The sequence below is a fragment of the Sceloporus occidentalis genome, unplaced genomic scaffold, assembly GCF_023333645.1.
Source record: "Sceloporus occidentalis isolate IW3139 unplaced genomic scaffold, rSceOcc1.0.p SCAF_1, whole genome shotgun sequence".
Classification (NCBI taxonomy): Eukaryota; Metazoa; Chordata; class Lepidosauria; order Squamata; family Phrynosomatidae; genus Sceloporus; species Sceloporus occidentalis.
In genome coordinates, this window is record NW_028316981.1 from 182,019,053 (window position 1) to 182,040,657 (window position 21,605).

General features: G+C 44.4%; 2 protein-coding genes across 2 annotated transcripts in view; one reads left to right on the forward strand and one right to left on the reverse strand.

The window, feature by feature from the left end:
• The window catches only part of TEX28 (testis expressed 28), a 34,099-nt gene extending 25,094 nt beyond the window's left edge, over positions 1-9,005 (forward strand). The window contains exons 4-6 of the mRNA XM_089534556.1: positions 4,830-5,545; positions 7,564-7,699; positions 8,624-9,005. Of these exons, the coding sequence (XP_089390682.1) occupies positions 4,830-5,545; positions 7,564-7,699; positions 8,624-8,938 (1,167 nt within the window). The 3' untranslated portion in view covers positions 8,939-9,005. The remainder of the gene's footprint in view (positions 1-4,829; positions 5,546-7,563; positions 7,700-8,623) is intronic.
• Positions 9,006-9,946: 941 nt separating this feature from the next.
• LOC149322965 (red-sensitive opsin) lies at positions 9,947-15,385 on the reverse strand. Its single transcript, XM_089485489.1, has 6 exons — positions 15,084-15,385; positions 14,339-14,635; positions 13,683-13,851; positions 12,941-13,106; positions 11,347-11,586; positions 9,947-10,972 (listed from the first exon to the last, which is right to left on the reverse strand). Exons 1-6 carry the CDS (start codon positions 15,190-15,192, stop codon positions 10,856-10,858), a joined length of 1,098 nt encoding a protein of 365 aa, XP_089341615.1. The 5' UTR covers positions 15,193-15,385; the 3' UTR covers positions 9,947-10,855.
• Between the last annotated feature and the right edge of the window lie 6,220 nt (positions 15,386-21,605).

A 21,605-nucleotide genomic window follows, 5' to 3' on the forward strand; every position in this document is an offset into this window, starting at 1 on the left:
CACTATGTATGGATGTGAGTGCTGGACTGGGAAAAAAGCAAATAAAAAGAGAATCAACTCATTTGGGATGTGGTGTTGGAGAAGAGTGCTGAGGATACCTTGGACAGCCAGAAAGACAAACAAATGGGTCTTTGAGTGAATCAGGACAGAAATACCCCTGGAGGCCAGGATGATTAAATTGAAGCTGTCATCCTTTGGCCACATCATGAGAAGGTATAATTCATTGTAAAAGACAATAATGCTGGTAAAGGTTAAGAGTAGAAGAAGGAGAGATAAACTGAACACCAGATAGCTAGACTCAACTATGGAGAGCACAGGCATGAGTCTATAAGAAATGTGCAGAGCAGTGGAAGACAGGAAGACTTGGAGAGCCTGCTTGTACTCCTCTATTTGTAATGTTAGCCTTTTTTGCAAAGTGCTTTGGGGATTTGTTTGGTTTGAAAGGACATATTTAAATACATTAAGTTGTGTGAACAAGGCTTTTGAACAGTATTGTAATGGTTGGGAATGGAAGTTTAAGAGGGTGTACATTATTCTTGATTGATTGATTGATTGAAATTTTATTTATATACCGCCGTTCCGGTTTACAAACAGAATAAGATACAATACGATACAGGTTACAAATATAATACAATACAAATCACAGTTTAAAAATCAAAATTAACAGCGAAAGTCCTTCATAAAAAACCATATACTACTATACATCATTAAAATCCATCATTAACCAATCAAGATAATAAAACAATCTAAAAATACAATAAATAGTATACAGGAGCAAAACAGTCAGGACATATGAGGGAAGGCTTGACAAAATAAATGAGTCTTAAGGTTTTTCTTAAATGACTCCAGGGAGGGGGCTAAGCGGAGCTCCTCAGAGAGAGCGTTCCAAGACTGCGGGGCCACCACAGAAAAAGCCCTTTGTGCAGTCACTGCGTATCTTGTCTTGGGAACACTCAAAAGTTTTTTCCCACGAGACCTGAGAGTGTGGGGCGGATTGTATGGGGAGAGGCGGTCCTCCAAGTACTCTGGGCCCAAGCCATTTAGGGCTTTATAGGTAACAACCAACACCTTGTATTGTGCCCGGAAGCGAATTGGCAGCCAATGCAGATCTGCTAGTACAGGTGTTATGTGGCTGGCCCTGGAGCTACCAGTGACCAACCTGGCAGCCATATTTTGAACCAACTGCAGCTTCCGAGTTTGGTACAAGGGTTGCCCCATGTAGAGTGCATTACAGAAATCGAGTCGAGAGGTTACCAGTGCGTGTACTACTGTTTCAAGGTCCCCCCGGTCTAGGTAGGGACGCAGCTGGCGTATCAGCCGAAGCTGATAACAGGTGCTCCTAACTGTCGCATCCACCTGAGGAGTCAGGTGAAGCGAGGAGTCAAGAAGCACCCCCAAACTGCGAACTGAGTCCTTCACGGGGAGCGTGACCCCGTTCAGGACAGGTGGACAAACCTTCTTCCCAGGACCAGGAGAACCTATCACAAGTACTTCCGTTTTCTCTGGATTCAGGCTGAGTCTATTTTCCCTCATCCAGCCCATTACCGACTCCAGACAGGCACTGAGCGGAGAGATGCCATCCCTAGTCACTGCATCAGTCGGAGACATAGAGAAGACTATTTGGATGTCATCAGCGTACTGATAACACCGCGCCCCGTGTCTCCGGATGATCTCTCCCAGCGGCTTCATGTAAATGTTGAATAACATAGGGGACAAAATCGCTCCCTGAGGGACCCCAGATGTAAGGGCCCTCCTATCGGAGTGACAGTCCCCCAGCTCCACCATCTGGAATCTGCCTGAGAGGTAGGAACGGAACCACTGCAAAGCAGTGCCTCCGATGCCCAACTCCCCCAGGCGATCCAGAAGGATACCATGGTCGATGGTATCGAAGGCCGCTGAGATGTCCAAGAGCACTAACAGGGACACGCTACCCCTGTCCATGCCCAGACGGAGGTCATCGACTAAGGCGACCATGGCAGTCTCAACCCCAAAGCCCGCCCGGAAGCCGGTTTGAAATGGGTCCAGATAATCCGTATCTTCCAAGACCCTCTGTAGCTGGGAGGCAACCGCTCTCTCGATCACCTTCCCTAAAAATGGCAGCAGAGATACAGGCCGATAATTGTTTCGAGTTAGGGGGTCAAGGGAGGGCTTCTTTAGTAAAGGTTTTACGATGGCCGTTTTGAGATTAGATGGAAAAAGGCCCTCCCTGAAGGATGAATTGACAATACGACGCAACATTTCTGTTGTCGCTGTTCCCCCTTGAACTGCCAGCCATGTGTTCGCCAGCATCTGTGGCTGGCATCTGAGGATGCCAGCCACATATGCTGGCGAAATGTCAGGAAGAAACCCTTCTAGAACATGGCCACATAGCCCAAAAAACCCACAAAAAACTAAAGATAGAACTCTTTCATTTGGACTACAACTGGCAAGCTTTACCTGTACAGGACTTACCTGTTTTTCCAGCTATAACAGTACAGTACAGATGCTTCTTGAGAAATTGAATGCTCTATCTAAGAAAAGGGCCAGTAGCCTCACACAGAACAGAGTTAGCCTGGATCTCAATGGAAGTTACTTTGCTGATGCTAATACAACCAAAATTGCTAATGGAACTTTTTTTATTGTTCTTTGTCCCCGGTCCCTACATGGAAGGAGCTATCCTAAAAACCCTTACTTAATTTACACAACAATTTTGCATGCAGGAAATACAGTCATTCAAATTGATTTGCTTTTTGGGAAGCTTCACAACATACTTTCTAATTAAAATGTATTAACTGGAACTTATTTTGGTTACTAGCTATGAATGTTCCCCCACATAGAAACTTATTTATGGCCAAACCCTTTTGCCCCCACAATTTTATCTTCTCACCCTCCATGAAAATTGTCTTGCTACACCTCTGAGTGGCTACTTTAGGTGGAAAAATTGGGATAATGTTAAGGGGGACACAGTGAGAGACTTAATGGATCTCATCTATGAAATCCAGTTCAGAGTTTTGTTCTGGAAGCTAAAATGGTAGAGCCCTAATACTGTTTTCCCATTGATTTTAATATGGTTCACACAATAAAACTGCCTGGTGGAATGGGCCCACGATTAACAAGCAGGTGAGGAACACTGCTTTCTGTTAAGGTTTACACATAAGTTAAAGCTTGTAACTAGCTCCAGAAGTGTTTTATTTTATTCTGTGCTTTTAATGTACTCTTATAATTTAGCATTTATTTAATGTTTACAAGCTGTTTTGATTTTTCAGAGGTGGGATACAAAACACTCATATAAATTGTTTCACAAAGAAGAATAGAAAGGCAGAGGAAAAACAGAGGGATGTGGGAGCCGTATAAGGCCACACTGTGGAATCTGCTGGGGTGAACTTTCTAACCAAGGGATTAATTGAGATGAATGGCTGCTTGAGACACAAAAAGGAGGAAAAGAAAGGAAGAGTGGGGAAAGGATTTGGCAGCACCTTTGATACACGTGTCTGTTTCCATACAGCAACCATGGTGGATAGCTCTTCCAAAGAAGAATTCTTTCAGCAGACAGAAGACTCCACAAACCAGCGTCGCACTGCAGTGAGTGACCAAAAGATACTATTCCAATTTTTCCTATGGCATGCAGCTCTCTTAGGGAAATTACCAAAATCTTTCCAAACAGTACCTGACAGCTGTTTGTGGCTCTGGGTACAGGAAGCATCTCTTACTATGGCTTTCAGAGAAAAAGCCACTCTGTAATGCCATAGTATGTTGATCTCCTAACAGTGAAATCTCTATGCAAGACTTTTCTAGGGACCAAGAATAGGAAAAGGCAAATGTATTGGTGCCTTCTAAGCCATCGTCTGATGGGACCAAAGATCAGTCTTTCTCATCAAGCACTGCCTCCAACACCATTGACTGAATCTGAGTTCCTCCCCAAACCTAGGTCTTTTCAAGAGATTTTTGCCCACATTCTTATTCCACAGGGGCAACAACGCAGAGGCATCCATATTCCCTGCAACTTTATCTCCCTTTCTAAGGGATCCTTTGGGAGACAGTAATGGGTGAACCAAATAAAGGGTTGTCCAGGAAGACAGCCAGGTAACAGAACACCCTCCAAAGCTTCATCTGTCCCTGGCACTGCCATTACCCATGAAGATGTGAGACTGGGAATTGAATTTCATGCATACAAAGCATCTTGAAACATCAGTGAAGACTCAGTGCCTAATCCGGTGGTGGGGAGAGGGAGGTGGAGAAACACGGTGAGCAGGGCTCAAAGCTGTAATTCCATTAGAAGCTGTGATAGTAGCCCTGCTTAGCTTGGATCAAGGAGTCAGCAAGTAATGGCAGTGAACAACCTGAGTGGCAGGTGCTATCAGGGATCAGTCTGGAAGGAGAATTCACCAGAGGAATGAGGTCTTGAACCCGTCCTTCTCCCCATTATCACTTTACTGCAGCTCTGTATTTACCCACAATTACATATGACTCACTTTATTTTTAATTATGTCGTCACCATTGTGAGAGAAGGGGGCATACTGGCTGTTCTAGAAGGAAGCACAGCAAAGCGTACTGGGCAGTATTAGCCTTGAAAGAGTGCATTCTGCAATAGCTTGAGAGAAGGTTAATCCTGTGCATAGAAGAGGAGGCATCAATATAAATTGTGGCCCTAAATCCAGTTGCTAGTTTCTACTAAAGCAGAACCATTGAATCACTGGAATTTAAGTGCTGACTTACCAAGTTTCCATTTATTTAATCGGTCTGCTTTTGGGAGAAATCGCAGTTGGATTTGGGCCTTGGTGTTATGGTTGAATGCAAATCACTGCCTCTGCTTCTGATCCTGTTGTCTCCCCACTTCATCCCTATGGTAGGCAGAGTCAGGTTCCAGTCGGGGCCACAGAGTGTCTCTTGCTTCCACCACTTCCCAGTCAAGCTACCGGAGCCATAAGGATGCCCTGCGCCATCGCATCCTACACCTATCTGAGTTGCTCCGAGTGGAGAGGAACAACCGAGATGAAAATACCTCCTGCTACTTGGAGCTGGTGAGCAAGGCTGACCGGGAGAAAGCCCCTTCTATCCGTCAGGCCTTTGAACGCATTAACCAGCGCTCTTCAGCTAATATTGCCCATCTGGAACAGCGCCTGCAAGATTGCTGTGCCCAGCTGAAGAAGCTGGAGCAAAGGGTTCTGGCCCCACAGGAGAGTAGCACCAGCACTGCTTCTGCACAGCAGCAGCAGCAGCAGCAGCAGCAGCAGCAGCAGCAGCAGCACATTTTCACTCACAGGACCAACTTCCCCCGGCTGCCACCCTTTCATCTACCCAGGATGCGCACTACAGAAACAGGAGCAGCAGAGGAAGTCAACCTCCCTCCCCTCGCTGAGAGCAAGGAAAGTTGTGTTGTCTCAGAGCCAGCCCTAAATGAATTATTTGAGGAAGAAAACAGCCAGAGGATTCAGGAGTTGAAGACCCAGTTGTTAGAGCTGAGGGAAGACCATAAGGCCCTGGAGGATGAATGTCACAGGTTGGATGAGGCATGGAGGGCAGATAAAAAGCAGATGATGGAACTCCTGCAGGAGGAGAAAAAGAGGTGGGCACCTGCATTCTTGTGAGCAACGGGGCCCTAGTATCCCATCTCCCTAACATCCATCCTCATGTTTGGAGCTTCTGGTCTCCTTTTTCCCCTGCCCAGTCTCCCACCTCCCAAACCAGTACCTGTGGATCGGGGCTTTAAACCTTTGCCCTCCCTCAATCCTGGAAAACAGTTGCTGCTCTATTACTGGGTACCAGGTTCTTTGTTTATGAAATGTATATCCTGTCTCTCTGATAAAAGTGGTGCATTTACCCCAGGGTCACAACTCATACTGAACTATCCTTTCCCTTTGTGCATTTAAACAAAGAGCCCCAGAAGCAACAGCCTTCTCTGTGCTACTAACCCAGAAACATGGTATCAGGGTCCCTTCCACACTACACAGTTATAGCACTATGACTCCATTTTAAATGCCATGGCTGCATCCTGTGGCATCCTGGAATCTCTAGTTTGTTCAGAGGCACTAGAGGAATTCTCTAGCTGAGAATTGTCTATGTTGTTGTTAACTACCCTTAACAAGAGACCTCAAGTGACCCTATCCTCAACAGCCCTGCTCAGGTTTTGCAAACTTAGGGAAGTCATTGCTTTCTTGATTTAATCTACCCATCTTTAATGTAATCTTACTCTTTTCCCTCTGCCTTCCACCTTGCCAAGCGTTATTGTCTTTTCCAAAGAGTCATGTCTTCTCGTTATGTGTTCAAAATATGATAGTCGCAGTTTAATCATCTTGGCTTCTAGAGAGAGTTCAGACTTGATTTGCTCTAGGAACCACTTATTTGTCTTTTTGGCAGTCCAGAGTATCTGCAAAACTCTCCTCCAGAGCCACATCTCAAATGAGTTGATTCTCTTCTGATAAACTTTCTTCATTGTCCAATTTTCACAACCATACATAGAAATTGGAAATACTACAGTGGCACAAACAATCCTGACTTTAGTATTCAATGATATAGTGTAAGGAGAATTTACAACAAATGTAGATTAGTGAGTAGCTGTGATCATGAAGGTAACAGAAAACATCTTCACTGCAATCAGTCCATTGGATTTATTTTCTTTCAGAGTTATGCACTAGGATTGGATGGAAATTGTTCTTTGAATTTCAAACAAATGGACATCACTGATTGGCTGGTGTCTGTCATATCACTCAGATACTTTCCACACTGTCAATCCTTTGAGCAATCTGTACTTCAAAAACATAAATAAAAATGAATAATAATTAACAGGTGTGAATGAAAAGAAGGGAAATCCCACCTGATTTTGCTTGCCTGGTAGACATTCTGTGAGCAAACTAGCAGTAACATCTAAAAGTTTTTTTCTTCTCATTACCACCATTGTCTGTGGCAGAGAATTAAATGAGTAAACAAGTAGGTTGCAGTGATGAAGAAGAGAAGCAGGTCCAAGAAGCCCTTCCTGGGACAGAGGCCCTTGCCCCATGTTCTACTATCCCAGTCCCTTACAATGGCCCTACTGTTTGGACAGGCATTGAGAAATTACTGTGAGTGTTGTTTTTCTTAACGTTCTTAATATTTCTTGTCACTCTCTGGATCCTATGAGAAGAAGTGAGTAAAACTTGGCTATGAACTGCTCGAACATTTAATTAACATAATAGTTATTTCAAACCAGGATTACATCTACCCTAATTTCCACTTGTGACACTGGTAACATGTCCTTTCTTCACACCTATTCAGAAGTAGCACTTCTCACAGTCCTGAGATTCAGTGCTCTCTCTGCACAGAATTTCTCTGCTCCAATGTAATCCTAAATGCAGATGCCTTCCATACCCATGGACATCCCCCAGGATGAGCCTTCTCATCCACCTCTTGACACTGCAAGTGTCAAATGAGGAAGCAGAGCCAACTTGGTCCTAATCCAATTACCTGCAGTGAGTTAAGCTCAGGCTTTAACAAGATCAGCCAGCTGGCTTGAGCTAGGGTTGGGGGACATGAGAGGAACAGGGAGAGCAGGATCAGACCGTAGAACCTCAGTCAGCCCACCCCTTTGACTATGCCACCCTTCCTCAGGCACTATATTCTGGAGGTGCAAGTGAACGACGTGATCCAGATCAATCTCAATGAGATCACCAACCTCAAACATGACCTGGCCTGCACTGAAGAGAAGATGGTCTACCAGTCTTACGAGAGGTCTCGGGACGTATGGGTAAGGGACTTCCTATATCTAGAAGTCCTGGATGTGTGGACATAGCAGCATTCTGAGAACCGAGGAATAGGATTGTGGAGGAGGATGTGGTTGGTCATGCCAGGGAAGATGGGAGGCATAGCTGAGGAGGGATATGGCACACCACACTCAAGCTCCTCCAACCAGCTTTAGATACAGAAATATATTCCTGGGCTAATGTGGCAAAGCTTGTATTAAGTGAGTCAAAGCAGGATGTCAGAAAACTCAGAGATCTAGGGGATTATTAATAGTATGCATTAGAAAGGTTCGGGGAGGGGGGGATTAACCTTGTTAAAGAGCCCTGCAGAGGGCACTTTGTATTTCGGGAAGGTGCCTCCCACTGGAGCTTTCCATGGGGGTGGGACAAGCTATCTTTTGGTTCTTAGCCTGCCTCTGCACAAGGAACTATTAGGCACACCCATTCATTTCAGCCCAAGAGTTCCGCTCCAGAGTTATTCCCTGCAAATGATTTCTCCTGGGTGTGTTGAAAGTTCATTAGCAGAGGACAAATGGGAACTGCAACTAAGTGAAGCCGTGTGAGGTGTGTCCCTGTTCAAGATTTTCCATCCCAATTCCCTTTCTGTCAGTTTTCTTCCCTCTGCCCACCTAGCCCCCCCAACATGCAGTCACTGTTCTGGGGCCACTGAGGAGACCCAGTCTGCACCAGGGTGTTCCTACTCCTGCTTTTTTATACTTTGAGAAGCCCCAGGTTCCCCTGAGCCTTTCGATTCTTCTCATTTGTTCATGGATACCCAAATGGCACTTAGAAAATTGCTATTAGTGTAATGCATGACAGACTCCTTAGAGAGCAGAAGGTTATAATGTGAGAGTTCAAATGCCAGGGGAGAAGGAGCCCAACCAAGTAGGGGATCCTGACCTCCTGCCTTCTCCTTGTCTCTTTGGCAGGAGGTGCTGGAGACGTACCAGACCCGACTGGCCAAACTGGAAATGCAGCAGCAGGCCCAGCAACAGGAGGCAATGGAGTTGCCCCAGGCCAGTGTGTATAAACTTTATGGACAGCTTATGAACCTTCTACTGACCATTGCTGCCATTCTCCTGGTGTGTGCCTCCACGGTTTCAGCCTGTGTCCTTCCTCTTCTGCGTACTCGCTGGCGTGCCATTACCACTCTGCTTGTGGTTATTATCATCACTGCTGCCTGGCACTACTTTCCTCATATTACCCAGCTGGAATGGAAAGCATGGTTTCCCTCAGCTTCATAACCAGAGGACTAAATGGCACACACATTTCAACACTCCCTGATGTTTATTTATTTCTTTATTTATTAAAAAAAACATATCCAAATCTACATGTCTGTCTCTTTCCCCATGCACCTACAGCTATGCCCAGCTACGTGTGATGGCTCATGCCATATACCAAGTCTAACCATGTATTCCAGCACCTCAAATGGATCTAAAACAGACTGCAGGAGTTTAAGGGCTGTGTGCCCATTCTTCTTGAGAAAGTTCAGCACAGGTGAGACAAAGAAAAACAGATACATACACACAGAGGATGCATATTGATGTACAGGCATGCACACACATTCAGAATTCATTGGTCTGCGTATGGAAGAAAGCAAATGAAACCAAGCAGCCTTAAGTCGTAACTCTGTAGTCTAATAATGCTGTGGTTCTGGCAATCTATCCAGCTTGGGAGATGTACGCAAGGACTTTCCCATGGCATTTTGGCATCTGAATTGGAAAATCTAAATCACACCCCACCACACTCTAGAAGAGGCCCTTTCTGCTACAGTGTTTGGTTTGTGCAGTTCTTCTTTGTGTCTCTTGCCCAGGTGAACATCCCTGTGGATTGTGTCTCTTCAGTCAGGTGTATTTTCCTCCCAGTTTTTTCCTCTGTTCATGGTCCCACAAGTTCTCCTGTCTAGGCAGCCATGTTACCATTCCTCATACCTGTTAGCATATATTTACTAGCAGTGAAATCTAATCTTCCTGGGTCCTTCCTCCACTGGAGTCTGTAATAATCAGACAGACCCCTAACCTCTGCCACCTCTGGAAGCTTTTCCTTCTTTTACTGCCATCATCCCCACCCCATCCCCATGCAAAGATATATATATATATAGCAAACACATTTCAGCAAAGGGCATTCTGTTGCTCCATGGTTTTGTGTTTTGTTTTTTGTTTTTTTGGCAGGATAAGAACAGAGCTTCTATACAGAAGTTAAAAATCTTTATTCTCTATCACACTCTCACTGCTGTAGTTTTTTTTTTTCCATTTTTCCTCATTGCATTTCTAGCTAGATGTCCCAGGGACACAATAGGCTTTAGTATCAAACACTATGTACAGAATGGTTCCGGTTCAGCCATGCTGGGGAGAAGCACAAAGTCCCTGGGATGACCAAGGTGGCTCATGCTGAGTCTCACTGGTTCTACCCCATCTCTGAATCATTCCCACTTTCAACAGCACTAGGATTCAATGCATCCAACCTGGCTGAGGCACAGACACCTCGGGGGACAAACATTTTCTCCTTCCAGCCCCCCTTCAACAAACTCCCTGGCACCAGTGAAAACTTCATAGAGGGACAGAGCAAAAGGGAATCGGAATATGGCCTGCATGGCCAAACAGTGGGTCATCTTCCCTCTTGGGACACATCCATCAGTCCATCCTGCCACAGGATGGGGAGCATTTAGGGAAGATATGGATACTGGGGCAAGTTCACTGCTAAGAGGGCCTCGGACAGACTTGCTTTACAAAAGCTATATGCTTTCCACAGGGAACCCCTTTTATTTTGCTCCACTGGCGGGGAGGACTGAGGCGGGGTGTACAGGAAGACTAATTCAAGATCTTGGGAACGAGTGTCCAAACAACACCTCCCAGGAAAGCTGCAGAAAGATGGGATATTTAAGCAGGGAATTCCTCATCCCCTTCACCTCTATCCCCAAACAATTCTGAAAGGAAAGCAGAAACATTTCCCTCCCCCAAAGCACTGGAAAAATAGCAGCACTCCCATCTTAGGTTACAGTCTAGGTTCAAAGGAGAGGGTCTGTGGAGATGGCAGGCCGGTATTTGATATGCTCATAGGGAATCCATACGGCAGCAGTCCAGGAGGAAGGGAAAGGTCTTACGGGGGCTCTTCTGGGAGGCAGAGTCTCCTGGCTTGGTGTCTATTCAGGCAGGGGGCTCTTATGCCGGTGATACAGAGGAGTTAGAGACAGATGAAACCTCAGTGCGGGAAGTGGAGGATAATTCAGAACCATCATCCACCTTCTTGCCAAAGAGCTGCAATATGCAGTTACGGAACTGCCAGAAGAAAAAGAGAATGGTAGAGGGGGGAGAGGGAGGATAAGGTTAATCAGAAACAAGTGTGAGTTCTGCATTCCTCCATCAGATAATTTTATGCAACAGACTCCACCAGGCCAAGAGTGAGAATCAGTGGCCTTTCAGGTGTGTCAGATTACAAGTCCCTTCAACTTTAGCCAGCAGAGCCAACGATGGGGAAAAACTGGGAGTTGCAGTCCCACAACATCTGGGGTCCTTCATAATTCTCACTCTGGTGCTAGGCAATGCATCCTCCCTATCAGCTTCTGTCTAACCCATGCAGCCCTCTGTTTTCTGTACTTTCCATCTCTTCTAGCTAACCCTGTCAGAGTCCATTTGGAAAAAGAGCAAATTACCTGTCTGTTCATGAAGACGTAGATAATTGGATTATAGATGGTGGCGCTCTTTGCAAAGAAGGCAGGCAAAGCAGCTGCAAGGGGGTGGAAGGCATAGCCTGGGTTGGCAGCAGCAAAACAGGCAAAGATTGTGTATGGTCCCCAGCAGAAGCAATAGGCAATGATCATGACCACTACCATCCTCGACACTTCCCTCTCAGCCTTCTGTGTAGATTCTGACTCTTTCTGCTGGGCAGCGACCTGGGCAAGAGGAAGGCAAGCAGTCGGGTTAAAGGGGGCATAACATTTATGAAACGGTAGAGAGGAGAGGGATTCAGTTGGGCTAGGCTGCAAATCTGTCGACTTGCCCAAAGTCACCCAGTGGGTTTCCATAGCTGTGTCGGGATTCTGGTCTCCAGAATCTCCAAAAATGTTGTCCCATGCTCAAACCACTATACCACACTGGCTCAAAAGACTTAGGCTGCGGTGGGGAAAGAAAAGAAGGTCCCCACAGTAAGTAAGAACTAGTTAATTTCAAACAGTATATCTTTTCACAAGGAAAATACTGTTAATAGAGAAGAAGGAAAAGAGAAATACAATGGAAACTGGAGATAAGCTTCTTGGAAGGTTTAGTAAGGATTTGAGAACAGCCAAGGGCCAGATGCTTGTGTGTTCCTGGGATCTTGCTAGGAATTAGGTATTCAGAGGAAATCTTACCGAGCCTAACAATTTGAACAAGGGATTTCCTATAAGGAAGATAGAGTGTCAGGGGTGTGTGTCATTGACAAAAAAAATCCAATAGGATGCCACTTAGGAATCTTAGAAGTGTGATATTTTGAACGTGAAAGATGTTGTATGTCGAAGGTAGAGGAGATAATGGCCCCATTCCCACTACATAATAAACCAGTTTGCAAAACGGTTTAAAGTGGTTTAAATGGCACTTGTCTGCACTTGCACAAAATCCTTGGTGCGGTTTGTCGAGGGCCCCCCGGCGCTAGACCCATTTAAAATGCTTCTTCTGGATCTGCTTAATTCCCTGCGTCATTTGCGATACATCACTTTAGCACTAATGTGAATGAGCTGCAGATCAGAATTGGTTCGTATGGCGCAGTCACCCTTATGAGGTGACTCCATGTTAAATCGATCCATCACTGAATGTGAACACGAAGTGGATTAAACTGAAATGGGTAGGTAAATCAAAGGCTCAAATAGTGTGAATGTCTATTCAGCGCTAAATTGTGTCATCAATTTGACTCCAAAAACGATTTATTTTGTAGTGGGAATGAGGCCTTAGCAAAAGGGACAGGATTAAGGTGAAGGTTTCTGTGTAAAGTGGCATTCTTGTAGGAGTGGGAGGAACAGGGTCCAAAACATACTGCAGAAATAATTCAGTTTGAGACCTCTTTAACTGCCCTGGCTCAATGCTAGGGAATTCTGGGAACTTTAGTTGTGTGAGACATTTAGCCTTCTTTTTCTGGTGCCACAATAAGCTACAATTCCCAGGTTTCCATAGCACTGAGCCAGGGCAGTTAAAGCTAGATTATTTCTGCAGTGTGTTTTGGACCAGGGGGATTCCAGCTAGGAGACAGAGTAGTAATGTAGTGCAAATACTCACTGCACGGATAGCCATCCACACTTGTAAGTAGCAGAGAATAATGACAGAAAGGGGAAGGAAGCAACAAGTGATCATGAGGACAATCATGTAAGACTGAACACCAGGGTCATCGCTGCCACTGAATACGTCTGGACCACAGGAGGTTTTCAGCCCATGAGGCCAATACCTGGAGAGGGAGCAAGGTCATTCTCACACATGAAATTTAAAGCACCTTTGAGCCTCTCCTATTGCTATTTATGTTAACAACAACTGGACTTTGTTCAAAGAGAAAAGTGGAATACAGACAATGGTTAATGTAAGCTTGACATTCACAAGACACAGCAAATGACACCTATATTGCTCCAAAACTAATGCCCATCATTTGAGACACAGCTTGAGCTAAATACCTTTGTGCTGGTTTTCTGCTCAGAGCTTTCCAGCCCCATGAAAATAATCCCCAGCCCCGCTTCTGAAGTCCCATGGACCAAAAAGATAGATTATCTCTCCATCCCACCTCCTTATTTCTTGCCAACAAGGAATGAGCCAATACTCTATACTCATTTGCTGTGAACTCAGCCCATCCTGAGCAAGAGTTCTGTGTTTGTTTGGCAAACCACATAGAATGCTAATGCAGAATACTTGAAGTGGAGCGTAATTACACCTTTCCCTAAACCTGCTTCCCTTCTCCTCACCAGCCTTTCCCTCCATGCCTACCATTCTCTCCACTGATGCTGTTTGCCATAGTCCCTTCTCCTCAACTCACCTACTCCAGCCAAAGATGGGTGGTGCTGTCCAGATGGCAGACCACACCCAGGAGAAGACAATGCCAGCCATGGCCAGTTTGGCATCAAACTTGATATTTCCAAAGGGCTTGCAGACAACAACCCAGCGTTCCCAGGAGATAATGGCCAAAGACCAGAGGGCTGTGATACCTACAGAGAAGAGAAGCACAGGGGATAGTTGTCACTAGTCAGGAGTGACATGGATTTCTGGAAGATATCTATACTGGGTCTGTGGAAGGCGGGAACCAATCTTCCTCCCAACTCATCTCCACCACTTTTTTGTGGACTGACTTTCCCGGATACTAAAACAAGTGTGCCAAATTGCAGTTGTGGGTGCTGACACTGGCCGGATGGTTTTTTAAAAACCTTGTTATGTATCCTGCCAAATGAGTCCTGGAGTGCAAAGGATTAGCATACACAAGGCAGCTAGAGACAAAGAGTAGCGGGGAATGAAATGTCCCTGCCCTAGAAAATCCTGATAAGAAGAAGCATAGTAAAGGAATATGATAGGGAATCTCAGATGACTGCAGGGAAGAGATATGTGATTTCAAGGGGAGTGGTGACATGTGGGAAGGATTAAAAGGAAAAGTGGGTGAAACTGGAATGTAAGTAAATAAGTAACCCATTTGTCTCTTACCACAAGCAGACACAGTGTATCCCTCCACAACACACATAGGGTGGCCAAGGATGAAATAGCCAAAGATCTGGTTGATGACACTGATGGTACTGGCAATAACTGTCTCACCCAGGTCAGCTATTGCCAAATTCACCAGAATCCAGTTCAGCGGATGCCGTAGCTTCTTGAATTTGGCAGTGGCCACCAATACCAAACCATTAGTGAAGACTGAGGCAACGACCACAAAGATCATCCAGAGAGAAGTGATGTTGTAGACCCATCGTGGAGCAATGTGATAGTTTGGACCTTCAAAGGGGCCTGCCAGAGGAGGGAAAAGTTTAGGAGTTAGAAGGAGCCCCACCAACAATAGCCGTCATCACAGAGGAATCCACCAGGAGGCTACTTTGCCAAGGAAAGACAAGAGAGTGTCTTTTCCTAGTTTGGACACTATGTGGATCCTCCTGTGGTTTTCATCCCCCATGAAAGATGGAGGCATTTACACCTCTTCCTGGCTTGCTTACTAAGATCCCTATACCCACAGAACACCTCCTGAAGACCCTTTCAGACGCTCTCTCAGAAACCACTGGCAAATCATACATGTGGAGCATTCCTCCCCATGATCTTTGTGATTTGGGGTGCAACCAGCTAGAGCAAGGCTCTCTCCTCTGCCTTCCCCTGGTCTGTCGAAGAATGATTCCCACCTCCAGGCATCCAACCTCCAACCTTAGGCCGACCCCTTGTGTTCTGATGCTTCTGCTGGGCTCACCCCGGGTATTGTTGCTGTTGGTATAAGTGAACACGCTGTCTCTTGTGGTATCATCATCGTCTCTGCCCCGTCGGGCAGCAAATACAGCCACATCCAAGGCTTCGGTCATGGCCCTTGCCCGCCTTCCTCCCCACCCTACGACCAGCGCTTGTCGTTCCTTGCTCCTTCCCTACTCGCTCACTTTCTCTTTCTCCCTAGTTTTGCTCTTCCTCCCCCCTTTCTCGCTTTCTTTTTTTCTTTCTCCTCTTCCCCTCTCTACCGCTCAGTCTCTCCCATCCGAACGTCTGCAGCAGGGTCCAGGGCACTGTCCATTTTTATATTCACCCCCCCAGGCGGATTAAGCCCCTGGCTTGGAGAACAAGATCCCCAAAGCCCTTAAACGTTTTATCCCTTAATTGGGCTGTGATTTGGCCCCCTCCCTGCCTCATTTTCCTGCTCCCTCCCCCAGTTTGCAGCAATATGAAGAGCTCACGGTTATCCTGCGTCACCCTGGGTGTCTTTGCTGGACACTTCAGGTGAGGGATGAGCAGGGAGGGGTGATTAGAGAGTCAAAAGAGCTCAGCTAATCCCTCTCAAGAATGGTTCTTCCTTGCAATTTCCTAATGGCCCATTTTTCTAACTAGGCCAAAGGACCTTTTGGCCCAATTTTGCTCCTCACAGAGATGGCTGTTTGGCCCTGAAGCCTGAGCACCAAACCACCATGGACTCACAACAAACTTGCGACCCAGGTTGATATGCCAGAAAACAGCCGCTCCTGGGTGGTAGTCATAAAAACTAGCCCCGCAAAAGTATTCTTAAACGAACTAACAATTGCTAGAGAGGAAATGTATGCTGAGCCCAAGGGGATGTCTCCCAAAGTTTATTCACCCAACGCCCAAGCCAAAAACTATACCTTCCAGGTCTGATGTGTCTTGAGGAACAAGTATAAGAAGCAGGGCCCAAAATATTCAAGAGTCCTCTGCCTGATGACTTGTGCCAGAAAGCCAACCACGTAACAGATTGTTTTTGAAAAGGCCACCTTCCATCTTGTGTAACTAAAGAACAGCTTCAGCAGTTTCTGTTCTACCAGTACTGCCATTCAGTTACACAGAGATGAGAGGGGACAGAAAGACCTCTGGAGCAGGCCACATGTGGGATGCATCCTTCTCAGTGACACAACTCTATCCTATGCATGAAGTGACACCATTAAGAGAGTTACAAATAACCCATTAGTTGTAATTCTTTCCTTTTCTAGTAACAAAAGTGTACTATTGGGATTAATGGTACGGTTGGATAGTCAGCCCTCCATATCCATGGATTCTACCTTTGCAGATTCCACCCTCCACAGCTTGGAAATATCCCCAGATTTCCACTAACCCAAAAGGTAAACCTTGATTTTGCCATTTTATATAAGGGACACCATTTTACTACATCATTGTATATAAGGGGACTTGACCATCCATGGATTTTGGTATCTGCCGCAGATACCAAAGGCCCACTGTAACATAATTAAGGGTAATACCCATTTGTTTTCAGTAGATCTGTAATTTTTAAATTACATTTTAGGTGACATGGTTCCAGCATTGGCTCACGTTGGTACCTTGTGCTTTGTGGAGGACAATGTGTTTAGCACCACGGATAGTAGCTCTTACCATTCAGAAATTGTGTTCTTTTTTTAAGTAACTTAAAAACGATTCCTAGAGAATTAAAAAGCAGGGAAGTAAAAAGTTGCTTTTAACAAATTGCAGCTGCAGTGCTAACGAAAATGAGGCCCTTGTTATTATAAGGGTAACAAATACTGTTCCAAGCTCTTTTTGCAGGACACAAGACCTACATCTTCAGTATTTGGTCCGACATATCATAGAGCTTTGGGGCTCATTTTTCTGTTACTCTATCCCAGACACATGTTCACCAGTAGAAAAGGGCTATTGTATCTAGTTAATCATTAACAGGCTAAAAGGTCTTCATTTTTTGACCTTTACAGTCGTATTCCTAGTGGCCATTATATCAGTTAGGAGGGTGTCGGGGTCAGCAGCTTTACCAATACATCCAAGTTGTATAAATGGGACCAGCACAGATTCAGGTTCCCACTTGACCCAATTTTTCCTACCAAAATGTCCATTAAACAAAAGGCTGCATCAGTCCATCCATTTCCTAGATTTTTGCCCAAATACCGTATATACTCGTCTATAAGTCGAGAAATGTATGCCCCAAAATTGACCCTAAAATCCTAGGATGACTTATATACAGGTCAGTACACTATTGCTGCTTAGAAGGGTCCTGAAGCAAGCACCACCATGATGCCCCACTCTTTGTGCCTTGAGGCAGGAGGTTTTGTGTGTGTGTGTGTGTGTTGTGTATTGAAAGAGTTTCCAAAGAAACTCCACTTTGCTGAAGCAATTCCGAGGAGGGGGGCATGCTCCAGACCCATTTAACCCGCATCTTTTTGACGCTCATTTTTTTCAGCTTCTTTTTCGATAAATCAATTCTGTGCAAGTGTGAACCACAAGTGGATCAGAATCAATTCAAATTTCCCCTTCACCCAGCTGGAACCTAATCCTTTTGAATCGATTCATTTGTGAATGGGATCCCCAAGTGGGTTATTTTGATGCCAGAAAATGACAGAAAAGATGATGAGTGTAAACTGCAATCTGATGTTGAACTGATCCATCGATTCAAATCGCACACCAATTTATTTGTAAGTGGGAATAAGGCCCCAATTAAAAAACCTTCTCTTCCCATCAAACACCCTTTTAGCTCCACTTCTTTCCCTTCCCAATCCAATTTTAAAGCCTTCTCTTCCCATCAAAGAAACACCCCATTTAATGCCACTTCCTTTCCTTCCCAATTCGACGTTAAAGCCTCTCCTCCACCATCAGGGACATGGTGTTAGCTGGTTGGGAGAGATCCAGAGAAGGAGATGGAGGGATAGAAGTGCTGTTTTCCCCTTTCTATCCGTTGTTATAGCCCCTTAAATTTGACCCTTGACTTATCCACAGCTCATATCAAAATCCATGATTTTTACCCTGAAACCTTCCCTTTACTTATATATGAAGTTGACTTGTACACGAGTATGTACAGTACACTACAGGAAAAAACTGGCACACACTGGATATAAGGAAGGCTGTGAAGAAGTACTGTATATTGGAAGAACTAAGCATCTCAGATTAACGGAAGCGTTACATTAATCCTAGGGAATAAAGCTTCTAAAGTACTGACTGCACAATTGCTAAAGGGGTGAATATTTCTCTGTTACGATTCGGCAAAAGTACTGAGACCACAGAATGTATGGCCACGTTCTACATGGTCCATGTCAACCAGTAGAGCAGATATAGCTTCAGCATCTCTACAGCAGCAGATTTATATTCCCAACCTTCCACATTTATAAGGATCTATAAAACAGTGAAACAATATACATCAGCACAGATTTATATTCCCAAAAAGTCTGATGTGAAGGTAGAGGAGTCAACAGTCATAAAAGAAAAGAACTTTGTCCTTTTCAGTTCCTGCTATGTATGCTGGAATGTGGGAAATAACTCAACTGTGTGTGGAGTGCTCCTCTATGCCAGTCAGAGAATAACTATCATATCATGTGTATGTTTAATTGCTATTTAAGTTGAAATCCTATTCTAGAACCCTTACCAGAATGAAGCCGGAAAATGTCATTGGTGATTTTACTCAACTACCACTCCCTCTGTCCCTAACGTGACCTTAGGAGACAAGGAGTACCTCTACATTGTATAAATAATGCAGTTTGATACCATTTTACCTGCCATGGCTCCATCCTACAGATTCCTAGGATTTCTATTTTTGTGAGTCACCAGTACCCTTTGGCAAAGAAGGCTAAAGGCCTTGGAAAACTACAGATCCCAGGATTCCATAGGATGGAGCGACGACACTTAAAGTGGTGTCAAACTGCATTGTTTTTACAGTGTAGATGCAGCCAAGGAAAGAGCTGCATGACTTTCTGACAACTCAGTTTCTCATCCACAACACCAAAATCCTTTGCTTGTTTTCCTTTTCTCCCTCCTTTATAATAATCTTTTTGACTTTTCACTTTCTTTTTGTCGGATTTCCACATAGATTCCCCCCCCCCAAAAAAATTCCAGGGGTAAGCGCTTCAAAAATCATTTTTCTGAAAGAGATGAGGAGTCTGTGTGTGGCGGCCAGTGCAGAACCCCAGAGGACCACCTGGATGTAAAAAAGACTAGTCTGCTTTCAAGCCATCCTTATCACTTGTTTGTTTAAAATCTTTCAATCTTGCAATTTACTATCATAATCTAATGATGAACGATGATAAATAAAGCTTCCTACAGCAGTTTGCATATATTAAAAACCAGCTGGGAAACGTAAAATCTGTTGGCTCTTTTACATTCTCAATTAATTAATTGATAACTTAATGATGGTCCCACTTAAATCAATCAAGTCAAAATACATTTATCTAGCTCTTGTTAGCTCTTTGACTACATGGATCATGAAAGTCTATGGAACGGCCTTAAAGGCTTGGGAGTGCCAACACATCTGATAGTCCTGTTGAGAGATCTGTACTCAGGACAAGAGCCTATAAAACATAGAGAAACCAAATAGTTCCCAGTTGACAAAGGAGTCAGACAAGGCTACATCCTGTTCAACTTACATGCAGAACATATTGTAAGAAAAGCAGGACTGGACATAGAAGAAGGAAGAGTGAAAACAGGAGGAAGGAATATCAACAATCTACGATATGCAGGTGATATCATAAATCTAGCAGAAAACCTCCCAGACCTGGAACAACTACTAAGGAAGAACAAGCAGGAAAGTGCAAAGGTAGGCTTACTGTTGAACATACAGAAAACAAAAATAATGACAACGGAGAATGTAGAAAAATTCAACCTAGACAATAAAGTAATAGAAGTAGTAAAAGAATTTTCACACCTGGAATCAAACATTGATTGGAACAGGGACTGCAGGCAGGAAACCAGAAGAAGATTCCACATGATCTGATTTAAACCTCAGTGGAAATGAGGCCTAAGAATGGGAAGAGTGGCTATGAAAGAACTAGAAAAGATTCCAAAATGCAAAGATATATAATTCAGCAAGAAAGTTAGAATCATACAAGCCATTGTATTGCCTATTACCATGTATGGATGTGAGAACTGGGCAGTTAAGAAAGAAGATAGGAAGAAAATCAACTAATTTGAGATATGGTACTGGAGAAGAGTGCAGAGGATCCCATGGACATCCGAAAAGACAAACAAATGGGTCCCTGAACAGATCAAACCAGAAATCTCCCTGGAAGCCAAGATGACTAAATTGAGACTCTCGTACTTTGGTCAGTTCATGAGTAGGCATGACTCACTGGAAAAAACAATAATGCTAGGAATGGTATAGACTGCTTCAGGGGATGATGGACCCTCCATCTCTGGGGATCTTTAAGTAGAAGTTGGCTTGGTAGGTCATGGACTAGATGGTCCTTGTGGTCTTTTTCAACTCTAGGATTCTACAGTTCCATGATATGTGTAACACTTTTATGGGATATGATGGCCCTTTAGCCTTCTCTGTCAGAGAGCTCTGGTACCACAATAAACTACAATTCCCTGGATTCTGAAGCACTGAGCCAAGCCAACTACAGCGGCCTCAAACTGATGATTTCTGCAGTATATTTTGGATCCTAGTCTGTGGCACAGCAGAAAATAAGCTAGCTTCATCTTCTATAAGACATCTTTTCATCTATTTAAAGATGGCAATCATATAATCTCTTTGCCTTCTGTTCTCCAAGGTAAACATATCCTCTCCCTAAGTCATTCCTTATAGGGCTTGGTTTCCAAACCTTCGATCATCTTGGTTACCCTCCTCTGGACATTTCCACAATGGTTACCATTCTGAAGTACTTTGTGGGCTTGTAAGGGGTGTGGGAATACTAGCGATATGACATAGAGAGCGAGAAGGGAGAATGTGTGTTTCTGTGTAGGATCTGTAAAAAGATCCTTAACACATAGCACCACATAGCATGGAATTTATCACATGTGGGAAAAATCAGGGATTTAAACAGTCATTTTCCCAGGAAAGTTGCGCGCTTACAGTGAAGATTTTCAGTAACAGACTGACACAACCAATCCCCTGGAACATCATGGTTTTGCTATTCCCTCACTATCCTCCTTGTGTGTTATGTTCTTTTTGGAATCTGGACTGTAACTTACCATAAGCCTGAGGGCAGTTACTATCTTCTTTTTCCTCTTCTTCTTTTTTAAACCTGACACATAAGCCATGCTGAGACGATATGCTGTACAGCAGCATATATGAAGGCTGCAAGCAAATCAAAACTCCTCAGACTCCAATGGCTGTACAGCCTTGAACCCAGTAAATCATTTCCTTTTCCTGCACTGTAACAAACAAGGCTCTAGTGTCAGGGACCTCCTCAGCATCACAGTGTCTCCTACTACAGTCATCCCTCCTTATCCACAGATTTTTCTATCCAGGGATTCAAGCATCCAAGGCTTGAAAGTACTTTTAAAATATACAAATTCCCATAGACAAACCTTGATTTTGCCCTTTTATATAATG